This window comes from Periplaneta americana, chromosome 13 (assembly GCF_040183065.1).
Source record: "Periplaneta americana isolate PAMFEO1 chromosome 13, P.americana_PAMFEO1_priV1, whole genome shotgun sequence".
NCBI lineage: Eukaryota > Metazoa > Arthropoda > Insecta > Blattodea > Blattidae > Periplaneta > Periplaneta americana.
The window spans coordinates 46,649,464-46,672,335 of NC_091129.1; the positions used below are offsets into that span (position 1 = coordinate 46,649,464).

The 22,872-nt window shown below is 33.9% G+C and overlaps 1 protein-coding gene and 2 long non-coding RNA genes across 3 annotated transcripts in view; 1 reads left to right on the forward strand and 2 right to left on the reverse strand.

The window, feature by feature from the left end:
• Positions 1–17,078, forward strand: part of LOC138711852 (uncharacterized) — a 40,617-nt gene extending 23,539 nt beyond the window's left edge. Inside the window, exon 2 of the long non-coding RNA XR_011335499.1 lies at positions 15,238–17,078. This is a non-coding gene — a long non-coding RNA (uncharacterized lncRNA). The remainder of the gene's footprint in view (positions 1–15,237) is intronic.
• Positions 1,086–13,408, reverse strand: LOC138711850 (uncharacterized). The gene is made up of 3 exons (XM_069843112.1): positions 13,262–13,408; positions 9,296–9,405; positions 1,086–1,414 (listed from the first exon to the last, which is right to left on the reverse strand). Exons 1-3 carry the CDS (start codon positions 13,314–13,316, stop codon positions 1,169–1,171), a joined length of 411 nt encoding a protein of 136 aa, XP_069699213.1. The 5' UTR covers positions 13,317–13,408; the 3' UTR covers positions 1,086–1,168.
• Positions 17,079–17,445: 367 nt separating the features above from the next.
• LOC138711851 (uncharacterized) lies at positions 17,446–18,551 on the reverse strand. Its single transcript, XR_011335498.1, has 2 exons — positions 17,937–18,551; positions 17,446–17,703 (listed from the first exon to the last, which is right to left on the reverse strand). It is a non-coding gene; the product is annotated as an uncharacterized lncRNA (long non-coding RNA).
• Between the last annotated feature and the right edge of the window lie 4,321 nt (positions 18,552–22,872).

Here is a 22,872-nt window from a genome sequence, read left to right on the forward strand (position 1 = left end):
GGCCAGTTAGCCACTCGTAATGCGTGTACATCTGCTCACACATCTGCGACACAATGTATGAGGGTTGGCCACTAAAAGGAAACCAAGAGGTGGAGCTTAAATTGAAAGGATTCAATCCAGTATCGTTATTGAAATCCGGTGTGGCTTAGTGGATAGAGCGTCAGCACGTAGAGCTGAAAACCCGGATTCGAATCCCGGTGCCGGAGGGAATTTTTCTCCGTTCCACCGATCCTTCATCACAGATACTTTGAGCCAAGGAATTTCTTTTAGATATTGGCTTATCGTCTCAAAAAAGTCCCAAGGGCCAAAATTTTTAAAATTAAAGACACCAAACGACTTATTATTCATCCTATAACAACACTAGTAGATGTATATTCTCCATATGCAGTGACACCAATATGTACACATAAAATGCTCAGAAATGGGATAGAATATGATCTAATTTTGGTTCAACTGAAACAAATACCAAACTGTAGCCATGTGAAATAAGCTAAGAGGTATGACATGCTACATCTAATTTCTGTTATAGGGTACGAATTAAAGCAAATTTTATTTTACAAAAGAGACATGGAATTCAATAACATTAGTATCAGATAGTTATTGATGTTCACTATGATGTGTGATAAGTTTTGCTTTTGTTGCTGCTAAGCCCAAATATTAATTCTTAAATGTTCTCATATATGTGAAAAATATTGTAATTAATACTAAATGTCAAAAAATATGTTGCTGAAAGTTATTTAATCATTAAGTGCACTTTATAAACATTTTCAAATGTTTGTGCCAAAAGTACCAGAATAAATTTCCCAATAAGTTTTGAATAAAATGTGGAATAGCGTAATACTTGCTATAAAACACTTCAAAGAGGTACACATAAATTCTAAAAGAAATATTGACATATTACAATAACTATTGCAGCTTAAGTAAGTTTCTTGGTCTCCTCGAAAAATTTTCCCGTTGGATTTGGTACCTTATGGGAACAAGCTCGACGTATATTAGGTAGCAGGAGAGAGGTTAAAGGGTATTTTTAAATAGCAAGTAAGCATTTTGTAATGCTGAAATATTTGAAGTTGAAATAAATGTCACTCTTATTAAAATACGTAGTGGAATGTATATTTATCCCTTTACATTTAATTTAATGTTTACAAATACACTCATTACAATTCAGCGGCTAGTTTGCCTTTGCTGTCACAGCGGAAGTGCTTGGAAGAGTAACAGTGTGTCCTGATACTTGATCTATCAAATTGATTATAACGCTTGACATTCCATCCAGTATGTTGTTGAGTGTATTGAAGCCTGCAGTCTGAAAGTTGTGGATTGCTTGCAGGGAGCCTTTTAGGAATTTGATTGTGTCTTCTACTCGTCCCAGGGCTGCGGTTCCTATAGCCATCGTCACGTTGCCACCAATATCCTTCACCTGCAAATATTTAAACAATTCTATTAGAAATCTGCAATTCTTGAAGCTTTCCTCAGCAACTTATCCTCTTCCACTTTTCTTGTTTCTTCCCTCTTCAACGGAGGGGGCACACGATGGCTTGCACTGTTGCCTAAGGTTTTCGCTTCCACTCTTTCTATCTGAAAGATATGGTTGCACAATACTTTTAAGTTTACCCTATATCCCGTTAAAAATGGAACAATCCCATTTTTTGGCCTAGATATTTGGCGTCGCCGTAACTTTTGTCGGGGCGCGCAGAAGTCCCGTATTTTAACCAAAATTTATTTAATTATTTGAAAATCAATAATTTCTCTGACTCATGTTCACTTTATGAATTTATGCTGAAAGTACTGTTTTTCACTTGTAGAAACTTTTGCAATTTTTTTTTTAATTTGATGTGAGAATAAGTGAATAGTATAATAACCAATAATAATAATAATTTTTTGTATATTTTGAAGACAAAATGCAAGGCAATGTTGGTTCTTAATACTAAAACAAGCCACCTGAGTTCGATTACTAATAGTTAAATATAAATTTATCTTTTATCGTAAACGAATGAAAGTCTCATATTCATGTTATTTTTGTTTCTTGTAGATTATATGATTCGGAATTGTCGGATTTTAAATATCAAGCGCCAATATGCTAAATAGATTCAGTGATTGGCGATTAATTATATTTTAAGCATTAATAATAATTTTACAAGCAATAGCAGTGTCGCAGTGCAGTTTCTCTTTTCTAAAAACGTATAAATTCCTAAAGTTATAGAGGACGACTATAAGTTACTTTCAATATTTATGTACGAAGGTAGTGAATTTTATTTCTTTTAATTTCCTTTTTCTAATATCTTAAGTATTTACTGAATAGTCATTTGTCTTCACGAACTTGACCTTTTGGCCAACTACGTCATCCAACTACGATGATTACGAAACAGCGCAGAGACATTTATAGGTTAAGATATAAGACAGTAAGCTACTGAACGATTGCAATAAAGAAAACATCCTCTCGTTCTGAACTAAAGGAAGAACTTTTCCGCCGCAATGGTGGAAAAATAGACGTGTACGCCATACCAGAAGGCGCATTCCAAAATTTTACTTCATTAGTTCATAAAATATAGGTTTAGTTTGAAGTAGATTTTTTATTATTATGGTCTTCTACACATCTCTATCACATTCTAACTGTCTTCTATTCTGGGTGTCCATTAGAGACAACATTTATATCTGCATTTCCTGTCCCTTTTCTTGGACATAATACCCATCGATCTATTGTGGCACTCAAAAGTGGTGGTATATTTTAGCTTCCATCTTTAAGTTTATTCTTTTCACGTTCACTTCGGTTTTATTTCTTAGTCTCTATTTCACGAGAGCTCTGATGAGTTCTTTTCCTAGCCGAAGTTATTTTATATTTCTTAGCCATTTTTTATTTTTCCCAATTAAGATTCATAATATCCTACAACTATTATGCAAGTGTTTATTAAACATGAACATCAAGGAATGCTATTATTTGGTGGTTACATTGGAACAATATTCATTCAACATTTTGTCCACGTATCAACTGCGCTCTTTGGGTTATTGTAGTGTAGAATAATGTAATGTTGATATGAATATATTTCACTCCCACAGTTGTGATCATTGTGATCAGAGCTTAGGAGTATCGCAGTCTTTTTCGTCTTGGGAAAATGTAATGCAAAAACAGAAAACAAATATTTCTTGAATTGCACAGATTGATTTCTTTGTTATTTCTGGAATAGTCTTTTCTTAATGTTCTAGTCAGAGTCAATCCCCGTTTCAATTCTTTGTGCAAGTAAAACATTTGTGAAAAACTTGTCTCTAGTAAATATATTTCCTTGTTCCAAAGCAAAAGTTACATATGATCTTTCTTTAGCTTCTGGATTTATCTCAGACACTCTTTTTTTCTTGGCAAAAGAAACTTGTAGGATTGCAATCCTGGAAACTGAATAAATTCCAACCCAGTGAAAAAAGGGCACAATAATAGCTTACTGCTGCACAAAAAGAGAGCGAAAGACGACCTAAATAATTACAGACCTATCAGTCTACTGACCAATCGCTATAACTGTTCTCCAAAATAGTAAAGAAAATCTTAGGCGAGAACCATCCGCCCGAACAAGCGGGCTTCCGCACGGGATACAGTACGGTGGGACTTGAAAAGGCAACCGAGTTCATCCTAAGATTTTACATAGCATTCATACACTGTAACGAAGCTTTTGACTCTGTTGAAAATATAAGTGTCTTGCAAGTTTTGACTAAACAAGAGATTGAAAACAAATACATCAAGATCCTAACTCAGATTTTTAATCAAAGTTACGCGCAAATAAAACAGAAAGAAAAGGCAAACCCTTTATCCTAGAACCAGGTAATCAACCCAAGCGAGGATCAAACCCACGCTTGATTGTAACTCTTGAACGGCAGGCATGCACCATATCAGAGGACCTATGCTGGTTGCTCAACTATAGGGGTACTTCCCAGTTATTGTTATCTCTTATTTAATAATTTTACTCTGTCTCTCTTACTAAGAGAGGTAAGTAAATGTATCCTCTATATACGTATATCATGGAATGGAGGAAGAGCAAGATTTCATTGCTAAATAAAAAAAAATTGGTTCACTTTAACAGTCAAATACTGAGGCCAAATAATATTTTTCATAATATCTATATTAGTACAGGAAAATTTGTTTTATGCTTTTATGAGTTTTATTGTTGTTATATTACACACATTGTGAAACAAAAATCAAGTTTCGGTGGCAGTTAATTGTCGAGCAAAAAGTACAGAGACAGATTTGCCTTCACTGAAGAGATCAATTTGGTCAGTTATGCTTCAAAGAAAGGAATATTTGTTACAATGCCTTCTACACAACACTATGACATTAATATGAGTGATAATAAGTCGGACATTATCATATTTAACAATACTACTAAAGCAGGAATGGAAGGTTTTCAGAATATGGTCAAGAATAACTATTTTTATGTAATTTGTATGTTCTGATTACGAATAGGGCATTGAAAAAGTGCCTACACGTCAAAATTTTTAGAAACTTATATTTTTAATTAACAAATCGTATAAAAATATGTTAAAACCTATCCACTTTGACAGACTTTATTTTTTTATGTATATTTTACACAATTATATATCATTTCCGTTCCTTTAAGGTACCATTTGAAACATACTTTCACTTTTGTGGGTTGAATGAATGTTACCCGTCGCGGTGGTTTATTGTTTTATTAACCTTATTATGCGGCTCCATGGAGGGTAAGTCACATTCAACTATAACTGAATAAGGGAAAGGAAATACAGTTGCTGTTGTATTGTGAGACAAGAGATGAACAATTTAGTGATTAGTTATGATTGTGGAAGTGTTGTGGGCGGTACTAGTTATTCTGTGTTAAATGGCTCGCAATCGTTGTTCATGTAAAAATTCAACAAATAGTTTCTGCTATGATTGTGGGGAATTAACTATGAAATCCCAATGTCGATCAATTACAGACAATGTAAAAAGGGCACATCACTTGTATTTTGGCTGTAAAGTAGGTGAACAAGACAAAAATTGGGCACTACACACATGTTGTGTAACATGTTACGTGAAGTTAACTGAATGGTTGCGGGGAAAAATAACAACATATCTTTTTCTGTTCCAATGATTTGGCGACAGGCTACTAGTCATCTTGGAGATTATTACCTCTGCATTACCAAGCGACAGGGAATTTCAAGGAAAACTAAAGATAAACTTATGTATCCTAATCCCCACCAGCCATAAGGCTCGTGCTACATTTTCCTGAACTTCCTATCCCTATTCCTCCGCCCAGTGAGGAAGATTATGTCATTCCAGAGGAACACGAACTATCAGAATCCTCAGACTACCCTTCAACTTCCGCTGATCCCACCTACATTTCTTAACATCATAAAACACTACATTTGATACGACAGGTAGAAGTTAATGACCTAGTTAGGGATTAGATCTTTCCAAGCAACAGGCTGAACTATTAGGTTCTAGATTACAAGAATGGGATTTATTAGCAAAAGATACCAAGATATCCGTATTCAGAAAACGAAACGATAAACTGACTAGTTATTTTGTAATAGAAAATTCTGTTTGTGCCTGCAAAAATGTGAAGGGCTTAGGAATAAATTAGATATTGAATATAATCCAGAACAATGGAGACTGTTATTTGATTCATCAAAACTAAGGTTAAAAGCAGTTTTATTACACAATGGCAATACAAAACCTTCCATCAGTGGCTCATTCAGTCATTATGAAATAAACTTATGAAAACATGTAATTAATATTGAATGCAATAAATTGTGATGAATCGACCTGGTTGGCGACTTGATATAGCGCTGGCCTTCTATGCCCAAGGTTACGGGTTCAATCCCGGACCAGGTCGATGGCATTTAAATGTGCTTAAATGCGACAGGCTCATGTCAGTAGATTTACTGGCATGTAAAAGAACTCCTACGGGACAAAATACCGGCACATCCGACGACGCTGATATAACCTCTGCAGTTGCGAGCGTCATTAAATAAAACGTTACATTAAAATTTGTAATGAAATTCGCTGGGAAATTTGTGAGGATTTGAAAGTAATAGCTTTGTTGTTTGGATTACAAGGAGGGTTTACTAAGTTATTTTGTTTTTTTTTTATGTTTGTGAGACAGTCGAGCAACAGCACAATATTATGTGGTGAAGAACTGGCCTATCAGACAAGGTTATAATTCTAGAGAGCATAATATTAAATATTCTCCGCTAGGGCAACGTGAAAAAGTACTTCTTTCTCCACTGTATATAAAACTAAGGCTAATGAAAAATTTTGTTAAAGCTGTAGATACAAGTGGAGTGGTCTTTCAATACTTAAAGTCTCTGTTCCCTATAATCAGTATTCTTAAATTAATTAATTTTTTTAAATTTAATAGGTTATTTTACGACGCTTTATCGACATCTTAGGTCATTTAGCGTCTGAATGACATGAAGGTGATAATAACGGTGAAATGAGTCCGGGGTCCAACACCGAAAGTTACTCATCATTTGCTCGTGTTGGGTTGAAGGAAAAGCCCAGAAAAAAACCTCAACCAGGTAACATGCCCCGACCGGGAATCGAACCCGGGCCACCTGGTTTCGCAGCTAGACGCGCTAACCGTTACTCCACAGGGTGGACGATGCTAGATTAAAAAAGGCATATTTGTCGGTCCACAAGCTAAAAAACTTTTGAAGGACAGGATATTTGAGAATAGACTAAACAACAAGGAATTACCAGCATGGAAATATTTTGCATCAAAGGGTTTTTAGGGAAACACAAGGCAGAAAATTATCCCCAATTAATAGAGACGTTACTAAAAATCTACAGAAAAATGGCCTTCAGTATATCACTGAAGATACACTTCTTACATTCACATTTGGACCTCTTTCCTGAGAACTTAAGGACTGTAAGTGATGAGCAGGGAGAGCGATTTCACCAAGACATTGCTACAATGTAGGAACGGTATCAAGGAAGATGGGATCCAGCGATGAAGGGCGAATGTTGCTAGTTTTCAAAAAGTGAAGATTCCATTTCTCATAAGAGAAAAATGTAGGTTTTTTTATCTTTCCCTATTTTATTGCACGAAGAGTGGTTTTTATGAGTCTTAATAGCTGGTCAGTTATTAATGTATTAGTTTTATCATATCTAAGCTGGCCTTGGAAATTTTCACGCAAAAAATGAGAACAAAGTAATTTTTAATATGTCAAAATTCCTGATTTTTAAAGATATTAAGTAAGTATCTATAACACAAAACCGTGACGAATTACGAACTTTTCATTGTTTATTTTTGTGTTCAGTGCATGCAAATTAGTTAAGATCAGCCAATTTTATCAATGTTATGGACAAAAATTTAAATATTTTGAATAGTGTAATTTGAATATCGTGTTTTGTTTCGCCTCATACCGTATAATGAAGGGAATAATGAAGTTATTCCAGCTACTCTGATTATACTGAACAAAATGTAGCGACTGTCACTGATAGAATTTTGGAAATTTTCAAATATTATTTGCAAAATTTCAGAATAAAATTAAAAACAAATCCAAAATAAGATGCACGATAACACCCATGATAGAATTTTAAATCCCTTTTACACTATCGCCATTAATTTTACTCGTCTTCTGTTAAAATTAAAATAAAACATTTTCAAAATATTGGATGATGTTTTAATAATAATAAAATATGAGATCGTCTCAATTTGTGACTTATGGATTACCATTGATAAATAACATAGAAACGTAGTGCCAATGCTGTTTCATACTCCTGCCATTCTCTTCAACTTATTTATATGATCAGTGTTTCTCTGAATTGACATCGGCCAAAAGAAAATAGTACAGAAATCGGTTGAATTTAGAATCATTTCTGGTAATCGGACTCACGAAAATTGGATCCCGATTCGAGAAGCCGGTGTGCCGAAAACAAACATAGTATCTCATTAATAGGTGAGAACCATATTACTTACCAATTTGATACGACAATTTGCTTTCCTGTAACGATTGTGATAAGTCTTTATTAAACACTAACCTGTAGGCTTATAATTTTCAGCCAAATTTAATTTTTTCTCTAGGACTGTGTCTATACGTCGTATATTAAGGATGATTACGGAAAATTGGTGGAATGATGATGATAATAGAAGTAGAAGTAATAATAATATAATATTATATTATTATTATTATTACTATTATTTTTATTATTATTATTATTATTACTATTATTATTTTATATTAAGTTAAGTGGCTGAGTTAAATAATTGAAGCCTTCTGTTCCACTCAACAAGCTCTTAATGGTAATGGTTAAAGGAATGAAAGAACTCACAGAAAAACACTTCTTGTCCGCTTTCCCTATCACAAATTCTTTCATGACTCAGAGGGGGATGAAACACAAGTCGGGATAATGGAAGTCAGACAGACTAACCTTTTGGCAGCTGGTGACATCTTACTATAATATGTGAAACCTAGTTCCTTTAATTAATTTTTAATAGCTTGATTGTATTTGTTGTTGAAAGTTTGTGATGTAATATTTATGAGAGATATACTATCTGCATTTCATTTAATTTTAAATATTCACAAATGAAATAATTTCGGGTACAAAGTTGAGAGGTAAATTGTATCTTTTGGTACGGCAAGAAAAAGTTTAAATCCTGGTCTATATTAGGACGTAATTTGATGTTAATTATTTTATTTAAAGATTTTGATAACATTCTCCTCAAGGGGAAAAATTAGAATTCATCTTAAAATAATTTCATCATAATTACTATAGCTGCATTCAAGCAAACACTTTGATGCGCTAATGATAATACTATAAGAGCGAAATATAGGGTGTTTCAAAAGTGATAACTTTAATAATTTACAGATGAAAAGTACAAACTTAACGAAGGAAAAAAATCTCCAATAAACATCGGTCCGCAAATTAACGTTCATACTATATTCCCTTAGGCTGAGGAGGACCTGTACCGTGGCCGCCTAGATCACCGGATTTAAATCGAATTTGATTTATGTGTTTGGAGTCATGTAAAAAAACATAATTTACTGTTCTATGGTCAGGAATTGTGGTTTCGGATTAAAGTGTCATTTAGCACACAAAGAATGATGCAGGACTGCACAATAGGATTCGCAGCTCACTACAGCGATAAGAATAAAGTTGCATTCAGATTCATGGATATCATTCTGAACACCTGCTGTAGTTAGAATTGAGTTAGGAATGTCTCCACGTCTGCTCTTACTCGGTGAAGTATCTCAACAGGAAATGTGCATTTTCTCGACAACGGTTAATTGGAGGACCAATACGTATAGAAGCTTTTTTAATCGAAAAGTATACTAAATTAGAAGTAAATGTACTTACAGCTGATGTAACCACTTCAATCATTTGCTGATTTGCAGTGTTAATTCTACCAATCACATAAGCTGATTCTTTAATAATACCCCATATGGTGCCTTCTGCAACGTTGTTAACTGAAAAAAGACAAAATTTAAGATTGCGAAAGAAACAGAAAATTAAAGTTATTCAATATTAAATGTATTGTTGCAAATCAAATACTGACATCACTTCTAAAATATTATTTTTAGTACAAAACTAAGATAAATTGGATTCGTTGCTTGTAATATTTGTTGTTGAGTATGTAGGCATAAATGAAGCTCCGTTGCATCATGGGTGATGTTATTCGGGTGTAATTTTGTTTTATATAACAGTATACTATATATAACAGAAATATGTAATGTGGACTGTCGAAGGCGATTAACGCTAATGCGATAGAAAGAATAATTGTTAATGATCCAGCAGAGAAAGGTTATGGAATTAATCAAAATTAAAATAAACTGCAAATCATACAACAAATGAAATATAAACTTCCTCTTATTCTCCACATATGATCCGTATATTTTAATGCCGTATATATTCTGATATGATCTGTCCCGAACTCTTCTCTCCTTCAATATTTCTTCCAGTGCTTCCTACAGTGGGCAGTTTCTTTTCAGCCAACCCTTTTTCTGTTCCAATAAGTTTCAGCATTATATTTTTCTTGACCCACTCTTTCCAACATCGCTTCATTTCTTATTCTGTCTATCCATTTCAGGCGCTCCACCCTTCTCCATATCTATATTTCAAATTCTTCTAGTCGCTTCTTTTGTGTTCGTCGTAATCTCCATGTTTCTGGTCCATAAAATGCCACTCTGCACACAAAGCACTTCAAAAGTCTCTTCCTTAGTTCTTTTTCCAGAGGTTCGGAGAAGAGGGCACTTTATCTATTAAAAGCTTTATTTTCCATTGCTATTCTCTTTTTTTACTTTATGGTAGCAGTTCATGTTACTGCTTATATTTCACCCCAGTTACATGGGTTATTCAATATTTAGTGGCAACATTTGAATTAACAACAAAGAAAATATATTTGGAACAGTTACATTGTTGCAGTGCTCAGAAGTAATCTCCTTCAACATGAAGGACCCGCTACCACACTTTAGGGAGACGACGGATGCCATCCACAGCGTATTGTTGTACTAATCTTCGAACAGACTGCTCTACTGCTGCTATAATTACTTGTCTGGTTCTAAAGCGAACTCCTCTAAGTGGTAATTTCATTTTCGCGAAAAGGTCAAGCTCACATGGACTCATTTCTGGGGTGTATGGAGGATACTCCAGAATTCCCCAGTTCCATCTGCGAAGTAAATTAACCATTGAAGAAGATATGTGAGAGCGAGCACCATCATATATCACAATACGATGAGGATTCGAAAGATTTGGACGTTTACGGCGCCCAGCTGGTCGGTCGTAAATGGTGTTCCAGGAAGTAACTGTAATATGCACCATTCACATGATTTCCCGCAGGAACGGAATGACTGACAAGGACACCGTCAAAATCATAAGCAACAATTAGCATGACTTTAAGTGGATCCTGGATCTTCTCGTTGTAATGATACATCAGGCCATGGTCTCTTTTCGATTTATCCTTACAAAGACTAATAGTGCGACGAACTGTTACTACAATTTTAATAGTGCAGTGACAAGGAAAACTTAGAATACATGTCTGAAGGTGAATTAAATCCGGAAGTAAGCAGACCAATGGACTTATACAAAGTTCAAGTGTCTGGACATTAATTTTAATAAATAATAATACATTTTCGGACAAACAGCGAAACTTCATTATATAATGGGAGTATGGTAATATTTCTATCAATTGTAATAGTTCTAAAAAATCACAGTATTTCCTGTGGTCTATAATTGCACTATTTCATACACCAGTTTTAAAATCTGATTTATTAGCTGTCTTGAAAAATATGTGATCAAGGCATGAATTATACCGATTAGAAGAATGTAAGTATTTCAAAAAAATCATATTCATGCATAATATTAAAATATCGGTTGCCAAAATTGTCTAAATTGAATACCAATATTAAAGAAAAAGTTCACAAACTTCATGACGTTTCGGTAAATTTTAATATTTCATAAAAATCTGCGTAGCCTTTAATATTTTGCACGATTTTACCTCTTCCGTTAATATTTCTTAAGTTTGGTAGTTTCCAGAAGTTATAGGAAGACTATAAAGATGTTTCCTAGGAAACACAAAAAACCTAAGCCACTAACATTTCGGAATTAGCAAGAGCAAATGAAGTCTTCATATTCCTCTTGGGAATTATTGAATTTCTGAAGTAAGTAGGATCCAAAACAAAATAAGTGTTCCTTATCCCATCTTCACATCCAGTGAAAGTCTTTCAGTGTTGCCATGTTTAATATGTACATACGAGTATAAATTAATGTTTCAAATGCGTTTCCACACTAGAATAATTTTGAAGTTTATTTAATTGTCCTACGTTTTGGAAATTAATTTGTTTTTAATCGCACAAAATAATATTAACTGACAGAAGATGTATCTGTCGCCAGACAATATATATAAGTTACTTGTATTATAACGAGTGTTGATGCTATCCAAGTAAAGTTTTGTCTTGTTCGTTCTCTTCAGTGTAAAAATTTCAATTATCGTATCTAGTTCTTTCATTCCGGTAGATATGTGATAATCAGAAAACATACCGTTATTAAAAAATGATATACCGTCACTGAAAAAATGCGATCCGTAAAAATTTGTTTATACATTTCTTCACAGCAAAGAGTACTATCTGTTTGCTTCGAAAATCTAAACCACAGCCTTCAGGAACTGTATTCAATGTGTATTTAGACACGTTTATTTGATAAGTGAACCCCTGGAATGCTTACAACTGTAGTATTTCAAGTATATAAGGCTGTGGTCTGTAGCTTGTGGTGGCCATTGTTGCCAATTGAGTGACTGTGTCATTTTTGTCGTTGTTGCACTTTCTGATAATAATTAAGTAAGGCACTTTGTAAGTTTAATATTATTTTAAATGATAAGTCTCAATGGACATTACAAAATAATCAAGTAAATAACTGAAGTAACTTGAAATTATTTTATTAAGAAAAATGTGTGGTGCGTAAGCTTCAAAGATTCGCGTTACTGACCATGAAAATATTTATTGTATACGTAATGTATGTGTATGTTTTTTGAGAGGGGGTGTGCCTTTTTTAAATCGAGGTATACCAGGGGAAAATCTTGGGGTAGCATACCGCCTCTCGTTTTTACCCCACTTCCCTCACGGCGTAGAGTGTGAATCGCAGTTTAAATTAAAATCTAAAGTCATGTAACCGCTAGTACATCGCAAATAAACAGTTGTGTAACACCAAACTCCAGGTTTTAAATTTATAGCTACGCAGAACCTCAAATTAAAACACGTTATTTAGAATTTCTTTATCACACACAATGGCAAAATTTAATTAATTGAAAAGTTTTCTTGTATTTTGAAGTATTTACATAAATTGACTTCGGACATTGACTAGAGAACAGGTTTTATAGTGAATGAAATAATTACAAATTAAGTATAAAAATCAGGCAGTATTTCTTGCCAAGAATTCAAATCTACAATTTACAAATAAAATATCTATTGGTAAAGTGAAAGTAATGCTATGTTCTGGAGATAGAAACAGTAATAAGGCCCAATTACTTTAAAAAGCCAGTTTAATAAGAAAAAGTATATTAAGAAATAAAATCGAAAAACATGATATATGTTTAAGCCCCATTTATTTAAAAAAGCCAGTTTAATAAGAAAAAGTGTATTAAGAAATAAAATCGAAAGGCATGATATATTTTTTATACATGTATGTATGTAGCCTATGTATGTATGTATGTAGCCTATGTATGTATGTATGTATGTATGTATGTATGTATGTATGTATGTAACACTTTCCTACATTTTTCTTCTAAATAAATTTTGGGCAACTCAACAGTTTCTTTTTCTTAATACTTACCAGAGAAGGAAAAGCAAGTAGCAAAAACAATTAGTGTCACGATTTGCTTATTCATTTTTGTTTTCTTCTGCGAAGAAGTTGCCTGAAGATCAGCAAAAACAAGAGTGGTTCAGGCAAGTGATACCTGGGTATTTATAACCGAATTCTACGGAATTCCCTTATTGTAATCACCATTTTAAACTTCTTTCCATTATCATTAACAGATATGTAAGGTTTCATGTCATTTTATTTTCAAAATTAATTAAATATAATGTGTTTAACATTATACGCGAACGCACTTGGAACTGCTATTTTTTTGTCCAAGCAGGAGGTTATCAGATTTTTAAGTTAGGTGTGGGAGGACATTTTTCAGACCCTGAGGTACGTATATGAAATTTACTAATTGTTTAAGAGTTCACTCATATCTACATTTCTGACATGTCAGATTGTATAGAAATATGGGAAAAAATGAGCAAGTGATCAATTAAAGTAATTGATTATAGTAAATATTAAGTACTATATCCAAGCAGTTTGTGGACTTCTGCAAAGACTTCGATATTGGCAAGTGAGTGATGAAAAGCATATCTCTCCTTGCAATCATATACTCCAATTACATCCTAAGCAATCATTTGTACACGTCATAACAGATTGTATTGATTTAATGGCCGAATAATCTGTATTATAATATATACACACTTTTCTCTTCTTTTTTTTATTTTCTATGTTTCCTTTGAACACTTTGTTTGCAAGGGCAGTCCCTATTAATTAAAGTAAAATGAATAAATGAATCTAAAGCTAAAAAACTTGCAAGTAATTGAGGAGGTAGGTGCAATAACAGCGTTGAGAGAAATTAGATAGAAAACTTAAAATTTATAAGCAAAATTTTTATATTAAATTTGGTAATAATTAATCATAAGTTAAGCGCCTACTATATTAACAAAATTTAATTCTTTCTAATGCATTAACTTATATTTAATATCAGTTATCTATGTAATAATACCGTTAAATGACTAACGTTCTTATTTAACCCAGCTCTTCAATTGAGGGTTTGGAGTAGACATGGTAAGTGACGTTTTAGTGTTTTGAAGTTATTCGGTAGGTAAACATTTATACTTGCAACAGTTCGTATAGTTCCAGGACAGTAAAATCTGTATATGTCTGCCGTTTGTTGAGATGTTGGAAAACTAACTACTGGATTAGACGCAGAATGTAACATACCATATTATACGCTACGTATCTCATTTTTTTTTTACCAAAATGTAAGTTACCATGTTTCACGCCAAAGACATTAAATTACTGAAGAAATTTTTTATCATAACCAAGAATTCAAGCAAACGTGATCGCAAACATATGGCCATGGAAAAGTATTTTGAATGAAATTGTGAATAATGAATTAAACATTGTAAAAGAGAAGTATTAAGTTTGTGATTTTAAAATATAGAAATTAATTTAATTGAAATTGAGCGGTTGGACAATCATTTTAATAAAGGTTTAAAACGTATACTTTAGCAGTATTATAACAGAAACATGACGTTATCGCTTCAAAGTAGACCATCAAAATTCTAATGAATCGAATAAATTATAGTATATGTAATATAGATTAAAGAACGGAATAGCTTCCAGTTTTGTAATACAAATTAACTAGTGATTTTAATGAGAATGAAAAGATTTGAAAAGAATAAATGGCTTTAGATTAAAAGTGAGAATTGTTTACTAGAACTTCAAAAGTAACTGAAATGACAATTTTAGTTTGAGTCAAAATAATTGATCTAACAGGAAAGAAAAGTTAGTTGTCAGTATGAAAAGTGAAAGTAACCTATTTATTGAGGAATACATAAATAATGAATTAGGTGTCAAAATTGAATCTGCCAATAATAAGGAAGAACTCCTCGGCACGTTACGTGTCTTTGTAGGAACCTCGTACATTGAATTATTTTCAGAATTATTATTGTTCCGAATACAGTAATGAAGTTTATTTTTTTTTTGTACTTCTAAAGGTGCGTTCAGACTTGCAACAGAACATCGTAGCGCAACCGCGCTGCGTTCCTATATGGACAGCGAATTCTACTTCGCAACATCGGTGCGTAGCGCGAGCCCGCAACCTGAGCGTTACGGACCGAGACGCGCTGAGTTCCACCACTTGTCGTTTATTCCAAGGAAAAATCAAAGGATCCAGAGCGTTGAAGTTGCAGTCAGTGTGGACGTGCATGGAAGCTGGACGTGTAACACCCATTAGTGCCGCATGTGTGGCTACAGTGCTAGTGCACTGGCCTTCCATGAAGACTGCGTGAAATGTATGATGGTAAAATAGACGTTGCATTAGGGTTTTTTCGGGGTACTCTGTTTCCCTCTTTCATTCTAACACTTCACTTCTCCTTCATTTCATCTCTCGGAACAACTGGATAAGGCGGACCGCACAGCAGCGCCGACTATGCTCGCCACTAGTGACCACGAGACGATAGAAGTCACCCTCGGCTCTCTTTTTGCGCATGCGCCATCGGTGTAGTATTTCCGCTTCTGGTGTGATGCTGGGCCCCGTTGTAAGCATAAAAATTGTTTTATTCACCGCATGCTAGATTCACCTTCGTCACAATCATATATTATTTACATTTCGGTGATACAAGTTACGTAATTATAATAATAGTGCATTGGTAGATTTCGCATTATTACTCCAGCTCCTGTTATCCAAGTCAAACCTTATTTTCGTATAATTGTATTCCAGAATATTTCCTCACAAGTCTTGATAGGCTATATGTATTAAGAGTTAATTTCTGGTGGTAGTATTGATATTAAACTTGGCCAACACAATATTCCATCTACAACTTCAGAGGGGCGGCAAGAACTAGCGCTGAGGTAGTTCTGGATATTTCAACTGTAAACCAACTTATGAATGTCGTGATATGCAAATAAATATCACCAAACGTAGGTGTCAACTTCAGAGGGGCTGCAAGACACTTTGTGTGCAAATTTATAAAACCAGGGGCATCACATCCAGTAAAATTAAGAGTGATCTCAACCTTGTTAACAATTCGAAGAGATATACCTATGTTAATAAAGCGGCGAAACTAGCGCTGAGGTAATTCTGGTGATTTCGGAAGTGAAAATTGTTGAATTTATAACGGATTCTTTTTATGTAGATACAGTTGATCGTATATGCATCATAGACAAATATATGCATGGCATAACAAAAGCCTAAACTAACCAAATCTAACCTGTCACAGATTCGTATATGCAACATGTATATAAGCGGAGAACTACTTCAGCACTAGTTTAGCTAAAAATTGAATTAATTTGTTTGAAAGATGAAGTAGGATATAGGCCAAAGATTATTATTTGAACTCTATAGAGAGTAGTGGTTTGGTTCGACTGGAACATCTCGGAAAAAAGAAAATATATATTTTCTTTTATTATTACCGGCATAGACCTATATTCATTATTATTTATTATTCCACAGTTGAGTAACAAAATGGACAAGAAACCATCAAGAAACTGTATTACAATAATCTGTAAGATGTTTACAGGACAAAAATTATTAAAACATGTAACAATGCTATACAATATTGAAGTATAACTTAATACACAATTTATGGCATTCGTAGTTGACAAATTACCTAAGCAAGTGGTTGCCCACCTGGGTGTGTGGAACCAATGTATGTTTTCAAACGTTATTTTAACTAAATTTAACTTCATCGCATTCTGTGACATATCAGCTGGCTGAAATATTTTTTATCTCACACTTCTGAGATTTTAACAGGAATGAGTTTGTCCAAGGACTTCCCTTGGCTTGAAACTCTTGCTTACATATCCGATATTATTATTATTTTTCTTTATTTTAATCTCTAGGATCCAACTGTGTTCAGCATTCAGGATAAGACTAAAGCAACAACAAAGAAATTAAACTGGTCTTGCTGAGTTATCAATCGAGAATTCGATTAATGTGACTTTCGTCCAATATGTTTGGAAGCATAAAAGTATCTTCATTGATTGACATTAAAATTACGGAAATATTATCAAATAAAGGCAATTGTATGAAAAATTCATTCCCGATGACAAACAATTAATAGTTTGACCAAAGAAAAGGGTCTCTTAAAATTATTAGAATTATCTACTGATATCGTGGTTAAAAATTTTGTTTCCTAAAACATCTCTGTTGCAATCTTGGTTGCATGACTCACCAGTATATCTCAATGTTTTCTGGATTGCAGTACTACACTTAATGCCATTTGCATCAGTATATTTCAGTGAGAGTACATTTTCTGCTCTGGTCTTCTTGAAGAACAAATACGAGTATAGAAGTAAACATATTCTTAAGGTAGATTTGCAACTTAAGCTACGGTTTGTTTATGGTGATCATCACCGGACGCACATCGCCGGCGATTATAAATGCTGGCGATGATTGTCAGGAAGTGGTTTCTTTATCAGTGTAAATCGCTGTCAATTCTCATTTGTTTTGCTACTTTAACCTCTTCCCTTACTATATATTTTACTAGTTTTGTAAAAAAAGTGTTATATTTTTTTATTTTCGTAAAGAGGTCATTTAATATTGCAGAATCACTGTACATCACTAATTTTCTTACATACTTAAAAAATCACTATGAAATAGACAATGGGACTCAAACGAGTTAACTCGGGTTAATAAATTTTGACACATGTTAGCAACCCGAGTTAACTCGGGATAATAAGGGAAGTGGTTAACTCGATTAAATATTTCTACATGGCCTTCTCTAAAAATCAATTATTGAACATGTATGGAGTGATATGCGTCCTGAATTTGCTTCAGAAGCAACCTCCGGCGTTCTGCACCGCGTCCAACAATCATCGCTGTAAAGAAACAGTGCGCATTCATTTTAACAGCCAGCAACTCCAAGCAATGATCGCCGTAAACAAACTGCAGCTTTAGAGTACCTACAATTCAGCCAGACTTCGCAAAGCGACTTCAACCATTCCACTAATAATTTTATAAGTATAAAAAACTTGTTTAACACTAGAAGAACCAACCGATCATTTGACTCATTTCGATATTTAATTTATTTGTACCTCCTCTGTGTATTTGCTCAACAAGCTAGTCCTTCAGGACATTTATTGAATTTACTCTTTTTAGATCCTCTGAAAATGTCAAGTCCCTATCATTATTTATGGGGATAAAAGTACAGTTACCTAGAAGGACGAACATAGGTCATTTTTACTGGTCTGCACTGTCTTATTTTCATGCAGCAGCAAAATACAAATATTGCTGTTTTATGATCGCCTTACGCCTCCTAATAATGAACTCAATAGGCCTACATTGTCCCCATGTGACAAGCTTACTGAATGTATGTGGCAAGTCTTTCATATAACCGAAAATATTCCCTTTATGTAGACTGGTTGATACTCAAACATAAGAACGACAATAGGGAGTTTATAACCGCTTTCCTATGACATTACAATATAGTCAATTTATTCTGGATAAAAGCGGCAATTCTTTTGGCAACTGTGTGAAGTATTTCATTAGTCTATCTCAAGATTTCTATTTGCCATGTACTGTAGTTATTTTGCAAACATGGCACGAAAGGGTTTGAGCGATGAACTTCTGTTATGAAAGATTATGAGTGATGAAGAATTCTGCATTATTTAGAAACACTGTCAGAAATAGATTAGGAAAGAGAATATCCAGTTAGTGTTTGTGACGAAGATGAAAATGAGACTGGTGATTTTAATTATATCTCGCGAGATTATATATTCCAGCAGTGTCCAGGAAACCGGAGAGAAAGACCTGTCAGATTGGAGGGTGTCACAGCAGAAATAAGACATCACATGTCTGCGCAAAGTATAACAAATTCTGAGAGAATCATGTATGTGTGTGCAAAGTGTAGAATCATGTACATGTGTGTGTGCAAGATGTGATTATAATAATCAATAGACTATAGATAAATTCAGAAAACACAAAATATATATGTCAAAAATATTTAATGTAAAATTGAGTGAACATGATGTTAAGAACAGAATTGCATTTGAGAAATGGCATAATTAATATGCTAGTACTTATACACAGTTAATAAAACAAATTTTCTTCATCTACACATAACAATTTCTTCTTAGAAGAAGAGTGTATTGTGATCTCAAATTTTGTTCTGAAATTATTAACTCGCAACTCTTTAATTATACCCACTAAGTCTGTAATAAGACGATTTTTCAAATGAAAGCTGCTAATGAGACAGAAATTTAGGATGAAACGTGCATGTCAAAATGACCGGTGCTGGTCGTACTAGGTAGTTTGAAAGTCCCAGTCTTTGTAATGTTAATTTTAACAGCAAAAGAAACATCCCACTGGAAACCGTATGGTTTCATTTTTGACAGTAAAGATATGATAAAACATAAAATAACCTTGTATTTGTATATTATATTCAAAACGTAAAACTGATATTTAATATAGCTACCAACTTATTAAGGGTAGTTAATTCACTACATTATGCAAATGTTTAATGAGTACAAAATGATTACCAGATTATTACAGAAAACACTGGAGGTCCACCAAAATGAAATGTAAGCTTCAAAGGGTTCATCACACACCATATTTGGAAACCACTGATTTAGGTTATGGCAAAATATAAGGATAATAAATAACGACTATAAGATGCAATGTTACAAATGTAAGATATTTACAGGGCAAAAATAGAGCACAATACATTAACAGAAAATAATATATAAATTATGAGGAATATTTACAGAAATTATCTTTGAGAAAATAAGAGACGATACATGGAGACATTATTCATTTAAGATAAATGATGATAAAAACAATAATACGTTAGCATTAAATAAGTGCAAAATAAGATGTTGAGGATGTAATGTAATTAATGGAACACACTGAATATCTGGATTGCGGTAAATAAAACATTTTTATGCTTACAACGGGGCTCAGCATCACACCGGAAGCGGAATTTCTTCACCGATAGCGCATGCATAATAAAGGGAGCCGAGGGTGACTTTTATCGTCTCGTCTAGTGACCTGGCCGTACCGAAATAAGACAATCGAAATTTCGCTAGTAAATTCGCGACTATATTCTTTAAGCATTATTTCAAATGCAAGGTTTACGGAGTATAACGACGGTCTTTTGAATGCACTTGCAGAAAATACAGATTTAGTAAGATATTATATCAGGTTGTTACAGCGAAATGAAAGAGAAATATAATGTGGTTTAGGAAATATCACTGAAATCACGAAATCAAATTTCGTGGCAATCGTCGTCAAGCGCTAGCTAGGCTGCGTAATTATTACAGCATTAGCGTTGTATTTTTGGTTCAGAGAAAATAGCTCGTATTTACGAAAGAAACGTTCAGCTGCCATAAAATTAATTATTGCTTTCATAACATTGCTTATCAATTTTACGAAAAAATTATCATCAGAACCATGGGCGACTAGAAATATCACTAGCGTCCACCGTTGTGGAGTAACGGTTAGCTTGCCTAACCGTGAAACGAGCGGGCACGGGTTCAAATCCTGGTTGAGTTTTTTTCCGGGAGTTTACGTCAAACCATTAAGAGCAATTGCTTGGTAACTTTCGGCACTGGACCCTGGACTCATTTCGCTGTCATTATCACCTTCATAGAATTCAGTCGCTAAATAACCATAGATGTTGATCGTCTGGCCGCGAAATCAGGTGGCCCGGTTTCGAATCCCGGTCGGGGCAAGTTACCTGGTTGAGATTTTGTCTGAGGTTTTCCCTCACCCAATACGAGCAAATGCTGGGTAACTTTCGGTGCTGGACCTCGGACTCATTTCACCAGGATTATCACCTTCATTTCATTCAGACGCTAAATAACCTAGATGTTGATACAGAGTCATAAAATAACTCAATAAAATAAATAGATGTTGATAAAACGTCGTAAAATAACCCACTACAAGAAATACATCACTAGCGAAGCGAAAACCACATTCGACCATATTGAAGCAAAAGAAAATGCGAGAGGGGTTTTAGTTTGTATGTAGTAGCGTATGTCTCCTCTCACATTATTTATCCCCTCATCTAATCCACTCCAACCTTGACGCATTCCTCGGCCTTATGTCGCTTAGCTATCCCCCTCATCTAACCCATGAAACTTTTAACTCGCAATATGTACACAAATAAGTTGCATTGCAAAATGATTCATCCCCTATACTTATGGCAAGTAAGGGTTTCCAATGTTAATCTAGGTTCTAAGGGCTTGAGGCATCAGGTTCTATTCGGGCTCCTCAGTAGATGCTGGAACCTTACCTTTAGGGCCAAGGAAGGATAGCCCACCTGTTAGCATAGGATTAACGTCAATCAATTAGTCAGTCAATCAATAAATCAACCATCAATCAACCAATCAATCAACACCCATTCGTTGTCTGTGTGGGCAGTGAACATGGAATGGACCAAGCAAAACACGTTGCACTTTGTGAAATTATACAGAGATAAAGAAATTTTGTGAAATGCCAAGCACAAGGAATTTTAACAAAAGTTTAAGGAACGAGGCTTGGGAGCAGCTGGCGACCTTGATGTTACGACCGAGCGTTGCGGAACGAGACGCGCAGCGATCCATCGCTTGTCGGTAATTCTGCGTAACAATCAAAGGATCTAGAGCTGTCAAGTTGCAGAATATGTGGACGCTGACACAAATACTTGGTCTGCGCATGCTGACGTCACATTGGGATGTTAATGATTGCAAATTGAATTGTATTGTTTCCGAATTATTATTAAATTCAGCAAACCATGCTGCACCAGTACCATGTTCATGCTTTATACTTATTTATGATTATTTTATGTTCAACTTTATTATTATTATTATTATTATTATTATTATTATTATTATTATTATTATTAGCATCATTATTCTCATCATCATTTATATTAATAGACTATTTTATTGACACTTATTATTTCCTTATTTATTGTGTTATTATTTCTTGATTCGAAGTTTTTCATCATTTATATTGGTTATGCAATAACCCGTATAAAATGACTGTTCTAATGCAGTCAATAAGTATATAATAATTTATATTGTAATCCGTCTCACTGGATAATTACTTTTTCAACTTTAGTGTGGTTTAATTTATTTAGAGACGTCCTATTCAATCAATACGATCCAAAATTGTAACATCTCTGTTAATTCACATTCGGAAACCAAAATCACTGTCAATATACAAAATATTGCTGTCAATAATACGAATAATCAATAAGTATAACGTTATTGGCATGTAAAAATATCTCAATAATATGTCATTATACTAGCAAGTATAAATAATAATAATTATTTGTATACATACTGCTATCTCTACACTTCACTAAAACATACGGCATAATGAATTACTTATTAAAAATTAAATACACGCAAACACTGAAAAGTAATTAACAGTTCTTAGGAACACAAAATTGAAGTCACTCTCAATTTCTCAATTGTTAATTGAACATAATTCAATACAACGATACGAAATGAGTTTAAATCACCGTCAATTATCTTGGTCAACTTCCTAGATTTTAACTTATTAAACAATAAAGTACTACAGTAATTAGGCATATCATATTTCTTCTGTCTGTGACTTTCTATTCTTACAGTTCTGCATTACGTGTATTATAATTATGCCAATTTACTCGTAATATTTTATTATATTCAGTTTCGTCATGCGTAAA

Coding starts and splice junctions, on each gene's coding strand:
- LOC138711850 (XM_069843112.1), bottom strand. CDS start 13,316: ATGAATAAGCAAATCGTGACACTAATTGTTTTTGCTACTTGCTTTTCC. Junction 9,406..13,261: donor TACTTGCTTTTCCTTCTCTG/GTAAGTATTAAG, acceptor GTCTTTTTTCAG/TTAACAACGTTGCAGAAGGC. Junction 1,415..9,295: donor TTGAAGTGGTTACATCAGCT/GTAAGTACATTT, acceptor AAATATTTGCAG/GTGAAGGATATTGGTGGCAA.